The sequence below is a fragment of the Xyrauchen texanus genome, chromosome 29 (genome assembly GCF_025860055.1).
Source record: "Xyrauchen texanus isolate HMW12.3.18 chromosome 29, RBS_HiC_50CHRs, whole genome shotgun sequence".
NCBI classification, from domain to species: Eukaryota; Metazoa; Chordata; class Actinopteri; order Cypriniformes; family Catostomidae; genus Xyrauchen; species Xyrauchen texanus.
This window is the reverse complement of record NC_068304.1, coordinates 12427175-12451252: the sequence shown is the minus strand read 5'-3', so window position 1 is coordinate 12451252 and position 24078 is coordinate 12427175. Positions and strand designations below refer to the sequence as shown.

At 36.3% G+C, this 24078-nt stretch overlaps 1 protein-coding gene across 1 annotated transcript; it reads right to left on the bottom strand.

Moving 5' to 3' along the window:
• Positions 1–1481: 1481 nt before the first annotated feature.
• On the bottom strand, positions 1482–23591 carry LOC127623362 (oocyte zinc finger protein XlCOF6-like). Its single transcript, XM_052097788.1, has 4 exons — positions 23579–23591; positions 23051–23302; positions 18937–19716; positions 1482–4196 (listed from the first exon to the last, which is right to left on the bottom strand). The coding sequence occupies exons 2-4, from the start codon at positions 23130–23132 to the stop codon at positions 2482–2484; spliced, it is 2577 nt and encodes an 858-aa protein (XP_051953748.1). The 5' UTR covers positions 23133–23302; positions 23579–23591; the 3' UTR covers positions 1482–2481.
• Between the last annotated feature and the right edge of the window lie 487 nt (positions 23592–24078).

Genomic DNA, 24078 nt, shown 5'->3' with positions numbered 1-24078 from the left:
GTTGACTACTCATTATAATTCATTATAATAACAGATAAATAACAATAAATCCTATGAATGTACTTTTTCTTTTTAATCTGACAGATTTCAAATGGAGGTGCAGAGAAAGGTTTATGACAAGTTTGTAGTCATCACAAGGGCATCAATTTGGCTTGAACATGGGAGGGGGGTGCATTACTCTTCTCTCTCTCTCACACAAAAGTAACATTTTTGTAAATAAAAAAATTAAAGTAAAATGTGTACCACACTGATGACACGTGAAAGCAGTATCTCACAGCAGTATGTTTTTTTCTGCTCTGTAATGTTGCTTTTATTAATTATATTGTCATGTCTACTCATCCAAGTTACAGATAATGGGGTTTAAACATATACAGCGCTCTATAGAAATTGTGAACATCACAGTATATATTTGTTTTTTTTGTCTAAAAATGACAAAAGCATCTTCCACCGCAATTGTAGACTCACCTTTCATAAGTCCCATGAGAAATAGATAATTTGATAAATGCATTTTAAAGTAATTAATAACCAAAAATGTATGACATTTGTTAATTGTTATAATGAGGTCTAGCCATGATTACCAACAATTACAGTATATATCATGTTTCTTCCCCACCCCGCCACTTTTTCTTGCATTCATGTAACATAGTTAGTGTGACATGATATTCAATCTTTTGTGCTAATAAGCGGTTTATTTACCTCTATTGTACGGAATAATGCTTTTCATTAAAAAAAGGAGTTCAAGGGGCCTGGGTAGCAGAGCGAGTATTGTACTCCCACCCCTGGAGTCACGATTTCGAATACAGGGTGTGCTCAGTGACTCCAGCCAGGTCTCCTAAGCAACCAAATTTGCCTGGTTGCTAGGGAGGGTAGAGTCATGTGGGGTAACCTCCTCATGGTTGCGATTAGTGGTTCTCACTCTCAATGGTGCGTGTGGTAAGTTGTGCGTGGATAGCGGAGAGTAGCATGAGCCTCCACGTGCTGGGAGTCTCCGTGGTGTCATGCACAATGAGCCACGTGATGAGATGCGCGGATTGACGGTCTCAGAAGCGGAGACATCTGGGACTTGTCCTCCTCCACCTGGATTGAGGCGAGTAACCGCGCCACCACAAGGACCAACTTAGTAGTGGGAATTGGGCATTCAAAATTGAAAAAAAAAATAAAATAATGAATGGATGCTCTTGGGAATACATGATGTTGTTAGACAGAATAGACTATGTGCACCATGAAATAGTATGATGGACACTGAACAGAAAGGACATAGATGAGAATAAAATTTGAATAACGGCTAAAAATAAACAATAATTAGTCACAACATCACTTAGTATTGTTACTCCCAACCGTAAAAGAACTCCTCCAAAAATAATACGCTTTTCAAAGCAATATACCAAAACATTCAACACCTTGTTGTTTTAACTCTACACCAAATGAAAGACAGGCAGAATCAGCGGAATTAATAGGCAGGAGACAAAGTAGTAGTCAAATTTGCAGTTTATTAAATAATGTTAGTTGTGTCTTTCTCAATAGCGACTTTGCCTGACCGGCATAAATTCAACATATGTTATTAAACCAAGAAAGGCAATGAGAAATGACTGCATTTCAACATCATCCTGTAACATTAAATAACTTGAAATGGAGGCATTTCCTTATCTCTAACTTATGAAGACAATACAACATACAAACTAAGATTAAACGGTAGTAGCAAAAGAATATAAAATGAAAAGTATCAAGTAAAAATTAATGGATATTAGTTCATATTAAGAAAATATGAGTGATAAAATATGAAGTAAAACAGATATTTGCTCCCTCCAAGTCGCAGACACACAGCTTGCTTTTAAAAACGTAAATTAAATCCTTTGTTTAACACGTGTTTAGTTATATGACTACAAACGTCCTACAAACCCTTACACCGAGCTTGTTTACATGTGCACCTATAGGGCATTGCTTACTCCCCAAAATCAGTTTATTTAAAAAAAAAAAATCAGATTCAATGAGATTTGAAATAATCACATTGTTCTCATGCCAGTTAAAGAGTTTATATGCAATGCCACACCAGGATAACAGGCAAAAATCTACCCGTGTCGATTGGTTTCCGATCATGACCTTACCCTGATAAAGTCGTTTTACATGCGTTTACGTGACCACACATTGTCGTCTTATTAAGCATAATCGGTCTAAGAACCTGCATGTAAACATTCTCAATTAAAGCTCATTGATCACTACAGTTAATGCAATGAAGTAAATTACTCTCTTAGATTACTGCTTTTTAGGGAAAAATGCCATCTTTGTTTTTTTCTGAATTTCATATCAATGAAAACTATAACAATAATAATCCTTTCTGTGAATCTTTAGAGTATAGGATTGGTTGAAACTCTGAACATGAACAAATGAAGTGCATGGCCTCGCTCCAGTATCCACTCTCATGTACTTTCAGGATTCCGGAACAAGTGAAACTCTTTCCACACATTACGCACTTGCACTTCTTTAACTGGTATGAATTTTTTGGTGCCGTTCCAAATTAGTTTTTCTAGAAAAGGCCTTTCCACAATCAAAACAAACATGAGCTCTCACAGCAGTATCTTTTTTCTGCTGCTTTTTAAAACGCTTTCCTGCTGGAGAACTCAAGTACGGCCTCTCATTTTCATGAGTTTTCAGGTGCATTTTTAAGGCTGTTGCAGAAGTAAAATGTGTACCACACTGATGACACGTGAAAAGGTTTTCTCCAGTGTGAAATCTCATGTGAGTCTTAAAGCTGTTTTTACGTGCAAAACTGTTCCCACACTGGAGGCATGTGTAAGGCTTCTCTCCAGTGTGAATTCTAATGTGAATACAGAGATGCCATTTAGTTTTGAAACTCTTTCCACACTGGATGCATGTAAATGGCTTCTCTCCAGTATGAACTCTCACGTGATTTTCAAGATGATATTTAGTTATGAAACTCTTTTCACACTGATTGCATACATAAGGCTTCTCTCCAGTGTGAGTTCTCATGTGTATGGTAAGTCCATGTTTACGTCTAAAACTCATCCAACATCGACTGCATCTAAAAGGCTTCTCTCCAGTGTGAATTCGCATGTGACTCGTTAAGGTGGTTTTCTCTGTAAAACTTTTTCTACACTGAGGACAGGTGAAAGGCTTCTCACCATTGTGAGTTTTCATGTGCCTTTTAAGGTGTGCTTGAAGTGGGAAACTCTTCCCACACTCCATGCATGTAAACGGTCTCTCTCCAGTGTGAATTTTCATGTGAACATCATGGCTGCCTTTAGTATTGAAGCTCTTCCCACAGTGAGAGCAGGTGAAAGGCTTCTCTCCAGTATGAATTATCATGTGCTTACCAAGGCTTCCTTTCCCGCAGAAACTCTTTCCACATTGAGAGCACGTAAAAGGCTTCTCTCCAGTGTGAGTTCTCATGTGCAAGGTAAGTCCCTTTTTACATCTGAAACTCATCCAACATCGACTGCATCTAAAAGGCTTCTCTCCAGTGTGAATTCGCATGTGACTCGTAAAGGTTGTTTTCTCTGTAAAACATTTTCTACACTGAGGGCAGGTGAAAGGCTTCTCCCCAGTGTGAGTTCTAATGTGCCTTTTAAGGTATGCTTGATATGGGAAACTCTTCCCACACTCCATGCATGTAAAACGTTTCTCTCCAGTGTGAATTTTCATGTGAACATCATGGCTGCCTTTAGTATTGAAACTCTTTCCACACTGAGAGCAGGTGAAAGGTTTCTCTCCAGTGTGAATTATCATGTGCTTACCAAGGCTTCCTTTACTGCAGAAACTCTTTCCACATTGAGAGCACATAAAAGGCTTGTCTCCAGTGTGAGTTCTAATGTGCATTCTAAGTTCTCCTTGATATCTAAATCTCTTCCCACAGTGAGAGCAGGTGAAAGGCTTCTCTCCAGTGTGAATTATCATGTGCTTACCAAGGCTTCCTTTACTGCAGAAACTCTTTCCACATTGAGAGCATGTAAAAGACTTATCTCCAGTGTGAGTTCTAATGTGCATTCTAAGGTTTACTTTCCTCTTGAAAATCTTTTCACACTGAGGGCAGGTGAAATAATTTATGGCTCCCGTTGTATTTTGCGAGGGAAAATTTTCCATTTGTGAGCAGCTAAAAGAAAAATCTCTAGTTGTGAAATGTGGATCCCGATAATCATTTTGCTCCACTTCATTCAGTTCTTTACTTTCCTCTTTCATGTCTGAAATAAAAATATAAAAGTACAAATTAATAAAAAAAGAAAAAGAAATAAACGTGACCCACTATCTATTTCTAAACTTTCTTGCGGTTCACAAAATGTCTTGCTCAATCTTTTAAATGCATGCAATTCAAGGTTAGGATATTTTAGTTTAATGTTTCCCAACCCTTTGTACCAAACAATTCATTTTAAAATATCCCTGATGTTCAAAATGAAAAGACAATGTTGCCTGTTATGAAGTTTATTCAACAATGACAAAAACAAAACCGAGCCATCAAACATGTAACTAAAACTTACAAAACAATTTATTCAATAAAATCAAAGTCAGTCCAGCCGAAGGGCAAAAATCTTCATATTCATATTTTCCATCTGTAGAAAGCGGTAGCAGCAAGACGTTTCAACCATTTAGCTATGGTGTTTCTAGCCCAATCTCACTTTGTCTCAGCAGGTGGCCTTAAAGTTAACAACAACTGGTAGGGAACGTAACTCAAGCAATGTAAAAAACTTTTAGCTAACCTTTGTAACATATTCTATTTTAATTGAAAAATCACGAGTTTAATTGTGATTAATAATTTTTATCTACCAACATCCCTATTAACCCTATAACGCTGTATGCATAAAATATGATACACAACGTTTGATGGCTCCTGTCTCACTCTCTGTTCAAGCTGAAAAGCAAAAAAATGTAAGTTAAGTTTCACGTGTTAATGGCACCATCTTGTAGTTATTTGTGAAATAAGTGGTTTCAATGTTTATATCGATCTTGTTAAAATGGTGGCAAACATTACTCTTACGTTAGGATAAATGACAGCTTATTTTAATAAAGTAAACGTAACTTTAATGATTATATATGTTACTGATATTTTAAGATATTTGCTGAAGATTAGCAACTTATGCTTGGCTAAAATTTTGTATATTATTTTATTGAAAAAACATGTTGAAATGACATTAATCAAATGTGATACAACAAGCTTTTGAGGTATCTCTCAATTGCCATTACATTACGTTCATGCCCACCACAAAAAACAAACAACGTAGATCTTTGAAAATTCAGACATATATTTTTTATAAGATATATTTAAAGTGTGAACTTACATTACAGTGTATTTTCATATATACAGCCTATTCTGTTATTATAAAGATCTTATTATTTTAGATTACAAGCTATGATGATGTCAACGTACCACAAGTTCCTGAGACACAGGAAAAAAGTTTTACAATTTCCCTTTTTTAAATGTTAATATAATGTTTGGTTCATAAAATACATATAATAAAAACTCTATATTTTTTTTTTGTATTATTCATATTGTATTTGATGTGCTGAATTGAACTGTGAAACTTTTCAATCCAAATTTATAGACTAAGGAGACAAAGTTGTCATGGCCAAACTCAAACATTTGGTATCTCTGAGAAGCCCAGGGAGCCCTCTGATAATACCCTAATATTTACCACTGTAGCATGCATGGGCTAATAAAAAGTTAAATAATGAATTGCTGGGCCTCAGAAGGATAATTACCTTTAAAGCCTAGTGTATGAAATATGATTTTTTATTTCAATTTAATTTTTTATTTTGTTTAATGTCAAGACAATTTAAATTTTCTGACAATTCTTTCATATCTCAGGCTTAACAGGGTTAAATGGATAGTTGAACCAAAAATAACATTTATCTTACCATTATTTACTCACCCTCATGCCATTCCAGATGTGTATGACTTTCTTCAGCAGAACACAAAAGATTTTTAGAAAAATATCTCCGCTCAGTTGGTCCTAAAATGTTAGTGAATGGTGATCAGAACTTTGTAGCTCCAAAAATCAAATTAAGGAAACATACAAGTAATCCACATGATTCAGTGTTTAAATTCATAATTATCTTCAGAAGCAATATAATAGGTGTGGGTGAGAAACAGAACAATATTTATATTATTTTTACTAAAAATAGACAGTTTCACTTTCAGATGTGAAAGTGAAACTAAACAGGAACCACATGTGTCTTTCAGATATAAAAGTGAAAGTGGAAGACATTTTCTGAAGATATGGATTTAACCACTGGAGTTTTATGGATTACTTCTATAATGTTTCCTTTATGTAATGTTTGGAGATACAAAGTTCTGATCACCATTCACTTGCATTGTATGGACCTTCAGAGATGAGATATTTTTTCTTCTTTCTCTTTGTGTTCTGCTGAAGAATGAAAGTCATATATAGCTGGGATTGCATGAGAGTGATTAAATAAAATGATTTTAATTTTTGGGTGAACTATACCTTTAATGCTGGGTATTGATAAACAATTCTCTTGAAGATTTAAAAGGAAGCAAAAGTATAATTCAGGGCCCATATTCACAAAACATCTTATGGCAAAAAATTGTTCCTAATGTGGAAATTTAGGAGCAACTCTTTTAAAAAAAAAATTAAGAGCGTGTCACTCCTAATTTAGGACTTTTTCAAAATTGCCGATATCCAGAGAGCAGGGTGGTCGATAGGCCGATACATCAATTTAATATAGTAAATAATAGGGATGCACCAATCCGATACCTGGATCGGTATCGGCTCCGATACGGAAGCTTTTAGATAGATCAGGTATCGGTACAACTAGCCCAATCCAAATCCAATACTGTGTGTTAGTCATGTTCGTTAGTCAAGCTCCAAAAATGACATGAAAGAACCATAAAAACAAAATTAAAGTAGTTCATATGACATTTTATTCAAAGCCACTTGAAGATGTGCGATAGCTCTGTGAATCACAAAAGGTTGTGTTTAATAATTAAATGTGTAAAATGCATGCGTAGCTCCAGCGAGTTACTGAATGGCGCTGATATGTTTAAGTAAATTGAATGAGGTCCACACAATAATGTAAAGATATTCTCAACTGATTATGCCAAAAAACAACACTGGTATCGGATCGAGATCAGTCGATACTGAGATTTCTGATATCGGAATCAGATTGGAAAGAAAAATTGGTATTGGTGCATCCCTAGTAAATAACAAATATAAAATTCATAAATAATAAAAATAATAATAAACACTATCTATCTATTAGTGCTGTCGAAGTAAAATTCGTTTAACGCCACAATTTGTTTCAACGCCGTTGCAAAAACTCACTTTGATGTTGCTACAACTGGAACACCACAGAGATATTCACAACAGAGAACACAACACAGCATGTTTTGTGAGTTTAGTTTACTTGTGTGTGTGCAGCTGTATTCTCTGTTTTGAATAATGCTGTGGTGTTCCAGTTATAGCAACCGCAAAACAAATTATTGTTTATATGCCCCAACTCATGAGCATGGTCTGCGGGAACTGCTGCTCTTGTGTATGTCTGAAACGATTAGTCGACATGAACAATGTCAACAATAAAAAAATTCAATTTGTTTTGTTGTCGAATACCATATAAAAAAATGTATATTAGATAGAGGTGTATTTTGTCTTTCAGCACTAGCAGAAACATAAACAAGTGAAAAAATACACAAACACTTAAATATATAAATTTACATTCAAAATATTAATCAATATATATATATTTATGAAATGTCTAAATATCTTTTCCTTTTAGATAAATGCATAGTTTTATTAATTGTTTTAGATATTTAAATGAAACAATACACAAACACTCAATAAGAATTAGATTTTTTTTTGCAGTGATTTTTCATTTGAACTTAAAAATCTCTTAAGTATTTTTTTTACTAAGCATGTTAAATACAACCTCTCAACCCCAAGCACAAGCTAGATTATGTTTCTCACAAACCATAATGTATACCTTCAGAAAGCCACAAGTCGCATGTACTGTAATTATTTAAAGCTGAAGAGTCATTTCTGCACCACTGGCACCACCAAACTGAATTGTTATTAAAACAGCTTTCTGGATAACCCCCAATGTGTTGTCATTAATATACAGCTATGGAAATAATTAAGAGACCACTGCAAAATTATCAGTTTCTCTGGATTACTATTTACAGTTATGTGTGATTAAAATTAACATTTTTGTTAACATGTTTTATTCTATAAAATACTGACAACATTCTCAACATTACTGTCAACTTGTCAAAATAACAAAAAAAGATGCCTTTTATTAGTCCTTGAATAATGCAAAGAAATCAAGTTCATATTGATTTTTAAACAACACAATACTAATGTTTTAACTCCGGAAGAGTTCAGAAATCAATATTTGGTGAAATATCCCTGACTTTCAATCATAGCTTTCATGTTCTCTTCCAGTCTTTCACATTGCTGTTGGGTTCCTTTGACACTTCTGGTGCAAAAATTCAAGCAGCTCGGCTTTGTTTGATGGCTTGTGACATCCATCTTCTTCTTGATCACATTCCAGAAGTTTTCAATGGGGTTCAGGTCAGGAGATTGGGCTGGCATTTACATGGTCTTGATATGGTGGTCCTCCATTCACATCTTGATTGACCTGGCTGTGTGGCATGGAAAAAACAATCTTCAGCATAAAGGAACATTGTCAGAGCAGAAGGAAACCTCCAACGCTTTTTATAAGAAAAAGGTTTTCCTCCAGGATATCCTTGTTACGTGGCTTGATTAATGCATCCTTCACAAAGACCAATCTGCCCGATTACAGCTTTGCTGAAGCCCCCCCAGATCATCACTGTTCCCCAACTCTGAGGTAGGGTTGCAGCGGTATACCGGTTTCAAAATCGATGATTTTTGAAAATCGATGGTTATAATACCATGTACATTTGCTTATATATGGTATTGAGAAAAAAAATGCAACCGGACAGAAAATCTCACCTGCTCGTGCGCATCTCCTTTTCTCCTCGACTGTCTGTCAGACACGTCAACTTGTGCCACACACTCACACATGCAGCGGAGAAAATGTCAGAGAGAAGCGAGGCAAGGGGGTCTGACATAAGTGAGTTAAAGCAGTGTTTCTCAACTGGTGGGTCGCAGGTCTGTTCAGACTGGGTCTTGGACAGCAGGGAAAAAACAATGACATGGTTCTCCCATTGAAGATATTTCGGCGGCCTATTTAGGACTGTCGAGTCAGATTTAATGATAATCTCACAATCAGCAAAAGGCTTCTCATCTGCACTTTTGCACGACTGTAACGGAACCAGCTCGCAACCATAATCTGCTCTTCTCTCTGGCGCATGCAACAACCTAACCTCAAAACTGATGTGACCAATTTCAGTTCTAGTGAGACTTTTCTTGTTTAAAGCATTACGGAGGAAGTCAAGTCAAACCCTTCAAACAGTAGACAGTCCTAACATGCCAAACAGCACTGAGGAGGAAAAGAGTAACATCGTACTATGTAAAAATGTATTATACATCATCACCTCTACAAAAGTGTTTCATGATTTTACATGAGTAAAAGTAACTTATATTTTCTGACAAAATATTAGTTTCCTATGTAATAATCTAAAGGTAGAATCAATTAGACCTCATTTTATATAAACAGTGACAGTTGTAGTTAAAGTTTCAAGATGTGTTTCAGCTAGTATTTACACTGCCGTTCAAAAGTTTGGGGTCCCTTACTCTTTCTTTATTATAATTTTTTTCTTCACATTTTAAAATAATAGTGAAGTGATCCAAACTATGGAATAACAGAAATGGAACTATGGGAATTATGTTGAGACTAAAACAATCCAAAATAAATAAAAACAAAATTAAATTTTAGCATCTTCAAAATAGTCTCACTTTGCCTAGAATTTGAAGACATGTACTCTTGACATTTTCTCAACCAACACCCTGGGATGATGCCCACCCATATTGTGTAATAACGTATACTGTGAAACCATGATATTTTCCTGAGATGGTTATCGTAGAGTGAAACCTCATACCATGGCAACCCTACTCTGAGGATTGTTTTTTCCAGCAGGAAAATGCTCCATGCCACAAAGCCAGTTGAATCAATGTGTGGATGGAGGACCACCGGATCAAGAACCTGTCATGGCCATCCCAATCTCCAGACCTGAACCCCATTGAAAACCTCTGGAACGTGATCAAGAGGAACATGGATGTCACAAGCCATCCAACAAAACTGAGCTACTTGAATGTTTGTGCCAGGAGTGGCATAAAGTCACCCAACAGCAATGAGAAAGACTTGTAGAGATTTAAAATCAGGGTTATTCCACCAAATATTGATTTCTGAACACTTCCTAAGTTAAAAAAATTAGTATTGTGTTGTTTAAAAATAAATAGGAACTTCCTTTGCATATTCAAGGTCTGAAAACACTGCATCTTTTTTGTTATTTTGACAGTTGTAATTATCTGCAAATACATGATCGAAATTACAATGTGGTTGTTAGGAATTTGGAAGAAATGTTGTCAGTATTTTATAGAATAAAACCAAAATTTTTACTTTTACTCAAACACATACCTATAAATATTAATCCAGAGAAACTGATTTTGCAGTGGTATCTTATTTTTTCCAGAGCTGTATTTATCTTCGTTATTTACTGGAGGACATGGTTATTTCACAGCTTATGTTGTTAATTTTTTCAGCCACCAAATCTAGTGAACTTCCTGAAACTTTGTTTCCAAGAATTCCTCATAAACAGTCAATAAAAACAAGAATAATAACAAAAATAGATACTAACCTCCTTGTTTCGTTGTATCTTCATTTTTAATGCTGCGTGCTTTTGAACAACTCATGTCTTTACTTTCCCATTTAATAAAATCTTTATAAACTTGAATAAAGCCTTTAATAAACATCTTGTCAATACTGTGTAACACAGGTTTCATTTGCTACACGTGAAGTTATTCCTGCTTGTTTGGAAGCGCATCTTCGTCACGTTTAGGAGGATTTTCCCTCTTCAGTGAGTTTTCTGACGGAGCGTTCACGAGGATGAGAATATAATCGGCATTTATCGAGCTGAAACTCGCACACATCTACTATACAGTAAATGTAGGTGCCGCGTTGTTAGATTGTCTTGTAAAGCTGATTTCTATTGTCTGGTTTTCCTGCTTGATATCTTCTGATCGCGACAAAGCGTTCTGTTGCTCGAGCCTCAGTATATGACGTATACAGAAACAGAATAGCAATACTAGGAATTATTTGTAATGTATGAATCTCTACTACTTTCTACTTTTATTTGTTTAAAGGTTAACGTTTACTATAAGGCTGACTGTGTATCTCCACGGGAGCCGCCATGTATGTGTGACGTCACACAAAACGGTTCAGCCGTGACGTCAAGTTGTAGGCGTTGCCATTGGTTCCCTCTGCATTTTCCTATGGGTTTTATAATTGCAGGTTTGGATTTATGAGTAAAATAAGCTCTGTGGTAAACATTATGTGAAGACACATGGATGTTTTATTCTACTATATAAATTACACGCAGTCTTATCTTAAACATGAATTTTGAAGCTGCACTAAAGCAAAATTCAAAATACATGCCGGCTTCAAATTTCACAGAGGAAAAAAAATCACAATAGAACATAACATCCAAGTATCTTAAATTAATGTTTACAACCAGGGTTTGAATTGAACTTTTTAGCTCTCTGGCCAGTGGCCACCAGGCCTGACCAGAGCCATGTAGAGAGAGAGTTGCGACAACTCCATTGACTCCAATGGAACTTTTTTTTACAGCAATGGCGGCTCGTGGAGCCTCTCAATAGTTCCCGGAAGTAGCAGCAAACACCGTAGAGATGCATCAGAACAAACCGTTTGCGACGCACTTTTAAAAGGTGAGACAGTTAAAGAATAATATTATCTTATTCTGTATATTATCAGTACATCTAAATAAAAATAACTTGTAAATTAAAACCTTATAGTTGAGTATTACTCATTAAATTAGGAGATAAGGGATGTTATCGGATAACTAACAGATTAGGCAAGGATTGGAGCTGGATCAAGTTAGTAACTGAACACCCTATTAATTGTAAAATCTGTTCTCTTGATTCAGTTTCATCCATCGTTTAAAAAAAAAAGTAATATCAGTAATATATTATTACAATTTAAAATAACTGTTTTCTATTTTAATGTATTTTAAAATGTGATTTACTCCTGTGATGCCAAGCTGAATTTTCAGCCTCATTACTTTTGAACGGCAGTTTATATACGAGTATGTTTAAGTTGTTTTAAATCTGAATATATTGTGTATATGAATAAGTATTGTAAGAAATATACATTAGATATATAATATTTATAATACATAAATAATTATATTACTATATATAGAATTGTAAGAATTGTAAACAATAAGCTTCATTTCACTAAATTTTACATTTACGTAACTGCTGCTAATAGTTAATAGTTAATTGACCCATTGTGCGGTGCGAGCTGGAAATCACCTGTCACCAGCCTGTCTCTGTACTATCTGAAAAGTCATAAATATGACATTAGTTACACTAATCCTCAAATATTAGCTGATTTGATCTTTAAAAAAACAACATTGCTGTAACAACATAATCATGCTATCGGTGTGTTACATAAATATATAAAATATATGCATTTATTGACTACTAATTACCAGAAATCGCAGTTCTGTCACTCTACTCTAACAGTTTGGAATGACCGCAAAAGCACTTCCTGGAACTATCTGAAGTCTACGTGAATCACGTGACGATCAAGCATTTAGTACTTCCGTTGTCACAAATCTCTCTCTATATGGCTCTGGGCCTGACAACACTCCCGATTTTTATGTGTTTCTCCCGATTTTCCGCCCCACCTCCCGCTCATAACAATGTGATCAACTTGTGTCCACACTCAACAGTGCCACCCAGTGCATTCCATTATAACTGCCAGTTTTAGTTGGTGTGTTCAGGATTTAACATGCATCTCACCGTGTATATGCCCAGCAAAGCAAAACTTTGCAAAATTCAAATAGTATTTTTACAAAATTTTCGAAATTTTCAGTTTAGTGACTTCAACCTAAATGTATGTAAATTTCTGACTTCAACTGTACTATCATGACTTGTGTTGTAGAACTCGAAACTGGACTCTTGAGTCCAAGACCATATTTTCATGGTCTTGGTCATGTAATGTTCTTGTGAGCATTTGGACTTGGTATTGACTTGGACTCAAAAAAGTGTGGACTCTGACTTATCCCGAGTCCAGTTGAGTCCCTTTTCAAAAAAATATAAATTTCTTTGACTTACAATATCAGCTTTTACGGTGTCCTGTATTTTATTCTGAGTAGAATCAGAAAAAAGATCTGTTTCTCACCCAAAGCAATCGTATCGCTTTAGAAGATGTTAATTTAAACATTGGAGTCAAATGGACTACTTTTACTATGACTGTCTTTGCTTTTTCGAGCTTTAAAGTGCTGATCATCATCGACTTGCATTGTATGTACCTATTGAGCGGAGATATTCTTCTAAAAATCTTCGATTGTGTTCTGCTGAGCAAAGAATGTCAGACACATCATGTATGGTATTAGGGTGAGTAAATAATGAGAGAATTTTCATTTTTGAGTGAACTAACCCTTTAAATACACATCTGGCAGTGGGACAAAATGCACCTGATTTGTCGCATAATAGTGTGGCATCACTACTGTCTTTAACTGCTGAGCGTGGCTGTAAACAGTCTGTACCGCTTAACTGTGTGCACATTATGATCCTCAATCTCTGACAGCCCGTTAGATGCCAAGCTGCTGAATAAAGCCACCACCTAAGTGTAAAGACCAGGAAAGGCACGCTAGTAGCCGACCACCCCTACATCCCCATGCTGTCACTCGCCATCTAAACCAAACCCTTCTCTGCTCTGCCCAACCTTCACAGAGCCCTTAGATCATCGCAAGGAGATTGAGTTTACTTGTAGTTATATCACACTCCCTTTAGACATTTTATTTACTCCTTTTTTCATTTTTATTTAAAATACATAACTCACTCTGACACTGTCTGTCTTTGCTTATATGTGATGGATATGGGGTGAAGAATGAAACTGGCAAAAAAACTAACTCGAACTTGGATTGTCCCCACTGTCATACCAATGTTGCCACAAAACTTCAGTTCTTAGACGTGTCCTCGTCAAATTTACATACTTATGTCTTAATGCCTTTTCTTCAATGATTATATTTATTTTTTTAATTGTTAAAGACTGATTGTTAGGATTGGGAACACTTCCTTGCCTTCTGCACATTTCAATTGTGGGGTACCACAAGGTATAATTCTGGGCCCAATCTTATTCTCTCTATACATATTTCCTTTGGGTTCTATTTTTAAGAAGCACAACATTTCATATCATTGTTACGCATTTGATACACAGTTGTATTTCCATCTCAGCTCTGATGTAAATTATTTTTCTTTCTGCCTTGAGGACATTAAATGCTGGATGGCAAGAAACTTTCTCCAGCTTAATGAGAGCAAGACAGAAATAATAGTTTTCGGCACCACAAATGCAGTCTCTGACACCACAAGCAATTTGGCATCTCTATCTTCAAATGTACACCCACATGTACACCCACTGCCAAACACCTTGGGTGCTCTTTGACTCTGCCCAAAATCCTGAAAAACAAATAAATGCTGTGGTAAAACAAATTTTTTTTTTCTTAAAGACTTAGAGATACAGTAGTTATTCATGCTTTAATCTCATCTTGCCTCGATTATTGTAATACCCTTGACACTGGTCTTAATCATGCTACTCTACATCGTCTGCAGTTAGTCCAAAATGCATATTTTGGATACTGACTGGCACTAGGAAGAGGGATAGTATTCCATCTGTCACAGGTTACCACTCAAATACAGGATACATTTTAAAGTCTTATTTGTTTTTAAAGCCATAAATGGCTTAGCCCTACCTTATCTCAAAGACCTCCTAATCCATCATCATTCCTCAAGGACTCTCAGATCTTTGGATAAACTTCTTCGCATATACCACGATCACGGTCCAAAGCAGATTGTGTACTCTCTGTAATCGTCCCCAGACTTTTAATAGTACTTGTACAGCACTTTGCTATACTCTTTTTTTGTTTTTTTATATGTGCTTTAGAAAATAAATTGACCTTGACCTTTTGACAGGTTCCATTGGACTACTGGTGTGCATTTAGCCAGTGCAATGGACACTTAATGCAAATAATTATTTGGCTGCACTGACCCTGTTGTAGGGGGCCCCCTGTTGGTCGTGTGGCCCCATGCAGCCTGTTCTCTTGCTTATTAGGTTTTGCCGGTACTGCCTCACTTAGTGGAAGGGTGGAGGCCAAACTTAACATGTTAATTGACATTGTTTATAAAGAATGTATAGGTAGATTTAATGAAGTTTAATGTGGAAGAGTGGTCTCAGGGTAATGGGTAGGAGAGAGGAGGAGATATTCCAGCTGATTAAAGAACAGAGGCAACTTCACAGGGCATGGAGGACGGCAGAGGAGTGTGAACAGAAGGGCTTGAAGGTGTTGTGGGATGGCATAAGGGCTAGGTTTGCGGTTTTGAGGAGGGCAGAGAGAATTCGACAGTGGAAAAGAAAGGAGCATGAGAGGGCAAAGTTCGCCAAGGTCCCTTTTAGGTTGGCCAAAACCTTCTGGAGGAGAACAGGAGTGCAAAGCTGGTAATGGTGGAGGAAGAACTAAAGGACCACATGTAATAGCAACTTGGTGATCCCCATACACACAGACCGATTGGCTTCTCTGGATATATTTCATGGCCAGCGGGGCCAGTAGTGGGATTTTATTTAGCTCTGCCTGAGTGAGTGAGTGAGATCAGGCAGGTGGTAGAAAGAGCCAGGGCAACTTGAGCCCCAGGACCAAGTGGGATATTTTATAAATATAAAGTGTAATTGTGCAGTATAAATGTGCCGCACTACTGTTGTGGAGACTTCTGAGAGTTTCCTGGAAGAAGCAGTGCATACCCTTGGAGTAGCAAAGGGCAGTTGCCATCTTTATACCCAAGGAATAGGAATCAACCAATATTAGTGAGTTTAGGTGTTTTGCTCTACTGAATGTGGAGGGTAAGATCTTCTATCAGTGGTAGCTAGGAAGATGTCTGATAACCTCTTAAAGAATGGATCCATAGACACATGCTGCCAGAATGCAGGTGTCCCAGGGACCCTTGGTGAGTGAAGTATGTGTTAGTAATTTGGGAGTAGATCCAGTCTGCCAAGAGAGACAAAAAAATACTTCTATATAGTGTGGCTGGAAGTAGCAGAAGTCCAGGTTAGTCTTAAGCTCTAAGACTCCAGCTTTGTCTTAGAGCTACTGGAAGCGACTGTGAGAGTTGGTCATGCCAGGTCTAATAAACCAACACATGGAAGGCAGAGGAGGTTGTAAACCAGGTTGTTTCAAACCTGAAGCATCAAAAGATTGTTGGAAGAACCCAGTAAGGAGGATCTGGCCTTGGATGGGGTGGCTCCCAAACTGTGGTCAGCAGCCTTCAGAAAGCAGAGGAAATCGATGGTAGTTACAGAAGTAACTAAAATGGAAGAGAAATGGTATATGATTACAGCAGTCCTCCAGCAGCAGCAAGGGCACTGGACAATATGAGAGGGTACATCGGATATAGCTTTAGGGTGAGCTGACCTGTAATGGTTCATAAGGTAAATAATTTGAGCTCTCTGAAGTGTAAATACTGTATCCACGTTGGGACATCCACAACAATAAAGTACTTTAACTGTAAAAAAACAAAAAAAAAACATAATAATAAAACAAAAATCAGTCATTGGATGACAGCTTGTCGAATCTTTCTGAGAAAAGGAGTTAAAGTTTCTTTTTATTACGTTTTTATATCAAAACATCAAATCGCAACACATACAGAATTACAATATCGTGATACATATCAATTCGACTTAGAAAGGTAGTTGCAATATCAAATCGGGAGGTCTGTGTCAATTCCCAGCTCCACTACTTTAGCTCCGTGCTTCTTTTCAAAATTATAAGCACCACATTTATGCTGTCACATCTGTTATGTTTAAAGGTTAGAGGTTACGTTTATGTCACAAACTATTTTGATTCAAATAAGTGGATACGTTCTGTACAATACAACTTTTGTTAATGTTAAGTAGTATGAACAAATGGTATCCCTTCTTTACTTTAAACACCCATAATAATGTGTTACAGGTGTGACAGTTATGTAAAATCAAATGAAAATGTCACTACTTTCATTAGTGACATATTACAAGCTTTCTGCATCTTTTACCAATATTTGCGAAGGGATCTTGTTGACAAACTTTGCAATTTTTATTTTTAAATGATAAACATATTATTTCTGGATTGTGCGTTTCTATTCACAGTTTTATTCTATTCACATTTTTTATAAAGTCTCACGTCTGTAAGGCAAGTTCATTTCCTGATCTAAATAAAACAAATGTAATAAATAAGATTTGTCTAACCTGAAAATGTTATCATGTCTGGACACTATCTGCATGATCATACATAAAAATGATTTGATATACTGGCAATGAGTACTTTATATATTAATTTCAGGTTTTCACTGCAAATGTCACATCCATAAAGTTGGAATTGCCCAAAAGAATATATTATGAAAATGTATAAGTAAAAAATATTTTAAAATATAGCAAAATGAGTAAACATCAAGAAAAAGAAAAAACAAAGTAAAACCTTTGTTTACTATTAATTTAGTTTAATTACTAGAAACGTCAAACAAACCTTGCATTGATGACTCCTTGATCAAAACAGGTAATGCAGTGTAGCAAATTACCCTCTAAGATTATTGCTCTTTAGATAAAAATGCTGGGGGGGGGTTTCTCTATTTCATATTAATGACACATCATTTACATTTACACTCTGCTCACTTTGCAACTTTGGGCAATGTTTTTTTCTATGAATCTTTAGAGTATATGATTGGTTGAAACCTTTTCCACATGAAGTGCAGTGGTATAGCTTCACTCCAGTATGCACGCTATTGTGTATTTTCAGCCTTTCTGAATGAGTGAAACTCTTTCCACATATTAAGCACTCGAATGGTCTTTCACCAGTATGGATTCTTTTGTGCCGTTCCAAATTAGATTTTCTAGAAAAGGCCTTCCCACAATCTAAGCAAACATGAGCTCTCACATCAGTATGTTTTTTCTGCTGCTCTTTAAAAAAAAATTCTTCATGAGAACACAAGGAACGCTCCTCATTATCATGAATATTCAGGTGTGTCTTTAGGGCTGATGCAGAAGTAAAATTTGTACCACTCTGATCACCGTTAATTGCCTTGTCTTCAGAATGAATACAAGGATGAGTTTTGATACTGCTTGCATGTTTGAAGATCTTTCCACACTTATGGCATGAGAAAGCCTTCTTTCCAGTGTGAATTCTCAGGTGAGTATTAAAGTTGCTTTTACGTGCGAAACTCTTCCCACACTGGAGGCATGTAAAAAGGTTCTCTCCAGTGTGAATTTTCATGTGCATACTAAAGGTTTCTTTATATCTAAATCTCTTTCCACATTGGAGGCATGTAAAAGGCTTCTCTCCGCTGTGAATTCTTATGTGAGTTTTAAGTTGCCATTTAGTTACGAAACTCTTTCCACACTGATGGCATGCATAAGGTTTCTCTCCAGTGTGAATTCTGATGTGCAAGCGAAGTTCTCCTTTACGTCTGAAACTCGTCCCACACCAATCACACGTAAAAGGCTTTTCTCCAGTGTGAATTCTCATGTGACTTGTAAAAGTTGTTTTCTCTGTAAAACTTTTTCCACACTGAGGGCAGATAAAAGGGTTTGCTGCAGCATGAACTTTCATGTGCCTATTAAGGTCTCCAATACGTGAGTAACACTTCCAACACTGCATGCATGTAAAAGGCCTCTCTCCAGTGTGAATTTTCATGTGCCCATCATGGTTTTCTTTAGATCTGAAACTCTTTCCACACTGAGAGCAGGTGAAAGGCTTCTCTCCAGTGTGAATTTTCATGTGCTTACCAAGGCTACCTTTACTGCAGAAACTCTTTCCACATTGAGAGCACGTAAAAGGCTTCTCTCCAGTGTGAGTTCTCATGTGCATTCCAAGTTCTCCTTGAGATCTGAATCTCTTCCCACACTGAAGGCACATAAAAGGCTTCTCTCCAGTGTGAATTCTAATGTGCTTATGAAGGTTTTCTCTAAAGCGGAAATTCCTTTCACACTGAGGGCATGTGAAAGGCTTCTCTCCGGTGTGAATTCTCATGTGCACACCAAGCGTTCCTTGAGATCTGAATCTCCTCCCACATTGATGGCACATGAAAGGCTTCTCTTCAGTGTGAATTTTCATGTGCTTACGAAGGTTTTCCCTAAAGCGGAAACTTTTTCCACACTGATGGCATGTAAATGGCTTCTCTCCAGTATGAATTCTCATGTGCACCTCAAGAATTCCTTTACTGCTGAAACTCTTTCCACACTGATGGCACGTAAAAGGCTTCTCGCCGGTGTGAATTTTAATGTGTAGATTAAGGGTTCCTTTACTCCTGAAACTCTTTCCACACTGAGGGCATGTAAAAGGCTTCTCTCCAGTGTGAATTCTCATGTGCCTATCAAGATTGCCTTTCTTGCTGAAACTCTTTTCACACTGAGGGCAAGTGAAATAATTTTTGGCTCCTGTTTCTTGTGAAAAATTCTTTGCAGTGTGTGAGAGGCCAATAGATTTTTCTCCAGCTGTGAAATTATGAGGTTTCTGATACTGATGTTTCTCCCCAACATCACTTTCTTCTTTCAGTTCCTTCAGGTCTACAATAAAAATATAAAATTGTCAAAATTAATTAAAAAAAAAAATAACAAATATCGAAAGAAAGAAAATAAAAGTGACCCAGCATCTATTTATTAATGCTCTTTTAATAGTTCTTATAAAATGGATAGTTCTAGTCCTGGATGCTGATTGGTCAGAAGCCATGCTTTAGTCATGATAAATCACATTTTTTTGTATCACTGGAAAACTCCCATAGATGTTAGTTGTTTTTGTTGCATAGCAGATTGCCTGAAAAACATAAATATGCATTGCCCCCATCAGCTTGCTAGATGAAGTATTGTTCAAGATATGAGAAGCTAGGAAACCGTGATACTAGTTACGCCAAAAGTTACCCAACAGCCACTTACTTCAGGAACTTAAATAATAATTAATATTGCTTCTGAAGACATAGATTTAACCACTGGAGGAGCCATATGGATTACTTTTATGATGCCTTTATGTGCTTGTTGGACCAGAGTTCTGGTCACCATTCACTTGCATAGTGAGGACCTACAGAGCTGCACCAAAAAGCGGACTCAGGGCATTTAAACACGGTGCATTTCAGGGGTCTGAGCACATTTCACAGGATTTTTGGCCCATATGTGAAAACTCCGAACACTGAAAACTATTTAAACTCCTCACAAAACAAACTCAAAAATCTTTCTTCGGTGTTCTATGCAAATGAAGACTCGAGGGTTTAACCAGAGTGCATTGGAATGGCGCATGCGCGTGAAGGGATTTGGAATATATTACTATTGTTTTCAATTAATGGAAGTAACCCGGGGCTGTCAATTGATAAAAACATGATTGATTGTATTTTTATGTTGGTAATACGACTATCTACCATGATTGAATTTATTGAATCAATAAAAAATATTTATTGAACAAAGATACCTGTACCTGAGTTTGGTTCTTTTAAAGATTACCCAAGTGTGAAAACACCATAAAAATAAATAAATAAATAAACCCGTTCTGTAACCTTGAATGTAGGCTCAGATCTCTTTTTGGTTCATACTGTGTGTTGTTTGTGGAACCCAGCCCACTTTAAAAATATAATATTGATTATAATTATTATTAGGGCTATATTTAATGTACAATTAGCTCTACATATTAACTTAGAAAATTTATTAAACATGTTTAATGTTATTAAAACAAATAAGCAGCATGAGTACAGGTGTCTGTGTTCAATATAAGTTATTTTATAAAAAAAAAGAATGACAAGACATTTTTTGATACTCGATAGTTTAGAGGCAATTCAGTCAGTGCCTAAAATGTATCAAACTCGATACCCAGCCCTGTAGGTATGGGTGAGAAACTGATCAATATGAAAGTAATTTTTTATCAAAAATTCTTATCTCTGCCCAGTAGGGGCCGATATGCATGAACAATGTGAATCACCAAAAACAGGAGAATGTGAAAGTTAATGTGAAGACTGACTGAGCAGGGAGGAGAATTTATAGTAAAAAAAAAAAAAGGTTCTTTTTTATAAATATTTATCTGTTTTTCATCCACACCTATCATATAGCTTCTGAAGACATGGATTTAACCACCACAGTCACCTGGAGTACTAGTATGTTGCACTTATGTGGATTTTGGAGCTTCAAAATTTTGGCCACCATTCACTTGCATTGTATGGACCTACAGAGCTGAAATATTCTTCTAAAAATCTTAATTTGTGTTCAGCAGATGAAAGAAAGTCATTCACATCTGGGATGCCAGGAGGGTGAGTAAATCATGAGGTCATTTTCATTTTTGGGTGAACTATTCCTTTAAGTTTTGACTGTGCCACTAAACTTTTTCACATAGGGGCACGAGTGCTCCTAAACAAAAATTTTAGTGTAGAGCCCGGTGATGTTACTATTATTTATTGTAATTTATTGTACTTTATTTTAATATACGATTTTTAGCAATTTTAACAGATTTGGACATTCTTGAATAATTTTAGCAGTTGTTTACATGTTACTGACATGACAAAATACAGTAGACTAGCCTATACGGTGCAATAATAGGCCGACATTTTAAAACCAATGCAAACAATATTTTAAGGTATTGTATTTATGTAATTTTGTGCATTTTGTTATATTTTACAAAGAGTGTTATTTTACAACTTATTATTGCTGGAAATTGCCAGAGCTGTTTTACGATATTGTTCACATATGACCTTTTAATGGGAGAGTTAACCCAAAAATGAAAATTCTCTCATCATTTACTCACCCTCATGCCATCTCAGATGTGTTTGACTCTTTCTTCTGCAGAACACGAATGCAGATTTTTTGAAAAATACTTCAACTCTGTAGGTCCATACAATGCAAGTGAATGGTGACCAGAAATCTGAAGGTCCAAATATCCCATGAAGGCAGCTTAAAAGTAATACATACGATTCCAGTAGTTTAATCAATGTCTTCTGAAGTGATCCGATTGATTTTGGGTGTACATTTTGACATCGCAGTCTCTAGGCACAATCATGATTTCAAGCTTGATTACACTTCCTAGTGATGGACACATGTGCAGAGTGCTAGATGGCGCTATACGAAGTGTAATCGAACTTGAAATCATGATAGTCAAGGAGACTGCAGTCAAGATTTTGATTGAAACAGGAATACATTTTGGTTTGTTCTCACCCAAAACCGACTGGATCTCTTCAGAAGACAGTGATTAAACCACTGGAGTTTTATGGATTACTTTTCTGATGCCTTTGTAATATTTGGACCTTCAGAGTTCTGGCCACCATCAATTTGTATTGTATGGACCTACAGAAACATCATTAGTGTTTGCAGAAGAAAGAAAGTCATACACCACTTTGATGACTTCATGGTGTGTAAATTATGATTTTTTTTTTCTGTTTTGAGTGAACTATTCCTTTAACTGAAAAATGCAGTTAATTTTCCGGAAGGGGCTGTATGTATGAAAGCGCCTACTATTTACTACCAGGGACTTATATCTCCAATCAGAAGAATTGCTTTCACTGATTTAGCTAAATTTGTGTCATTAATATCTGTATTATTGTTTTAAAAAAGCAATAATGCACTCAATGCTGTTCCATATATTCAAGGCTAAAGAGGTTGCAGAGAGCATTTAAAATATGCAACTGACAGAAAAATCACATCACAGAAAGAAAGTAATAATATTAAGAGTTTTGCTGACTACTTGTTTACTACTTTATTCATTTATTTCCCCCCATGGTTAACCTTGTTGTGGGGTTACAAAGATATTTCACAGCTTATATGATTTTATAGCCTAACTACAGCCACCAAATTTAGTTAATTTCCTTACACTTTGTTTCATCAAAATTACTCACCAGCATTCACTAATAAAGAATCAAGAATCAACACCAACCTTGTTTCGTTGCATCTTCATTTTTCACTCTGCATGCTTCTGTACAACTAATGTCTTCACTCTCCTCTTTAATAAACTCCATTTGCTTGACTGTGTGTAACACGGATTTCAATTGCTACACAATATTCCAGTTGAGTTATTCCTGCTTGTTTGGAAGCATGTCTTCGTCACGTTTAACGAGTCTTCCTCTTCTTATGTGATGTGATGGATGAAGCGTTTACCAGGATTATAATATAACCGGCATTTACCGAGCTAAAAAAAAAAAAAAAACAACATAAAAAGTACCATTCACTAGTGGGTGCCGCGCGGGTTAAAGTGCGTATTTTCGAGTATGCAGTAAAAGTGTGTCCATTCAAAGTCTGATGTTGGATGTCCTGCTTATTTCCAGATTGCGACCAAAATGCGTTGTTGCGCGATGCTCAGGAAGATGATGTATAAAAGACACACAACGACACAGCTAAGAATGGTTTGTAATACATAAATCTTGATTCATTACAAAATTGTATTAATTAAAAAGATAATGTTTACCATTAGGTTAACTGTGTATCTCCTTTGGAATCGCCATGTTTGTGTGACGTCACACGTAAAGCTGTCAAATGTGTCAAAGGGCGAAAGCCAATCGAAAGTCATCATCCCTGTGCCCTACTCACTACAAAAGACAGATCTCTTGATGTGGGCACTCTGAAGGGAACAGTTTAAATGTAGCCTTCACAAAAAGTCTTCTGAAAGGGCTCTTTATAAAAATAAAAATAAAAATAAATACTTTCTTACTTCTGTTTGGAACGACCTTGCGAGTGGCGTCCTTTTCGAGAAGTGCTCTTCAAGGGTGCAAAAATGCCGTTTGGTTATCGCACAAAGTATGTAGCGTCTACTGTATCTTCTTCTTCTTATAGATTTTACTAGTGGTTGGCATACTAGCTTATGATGCATTACCGACACCAGTGGCGCCTAGCCGCAGCTGTACGTACCATGAGCGCTCAGACTGACATGAGAAATATTTCACGAATCATGAAATGTGTTTCTGCTGG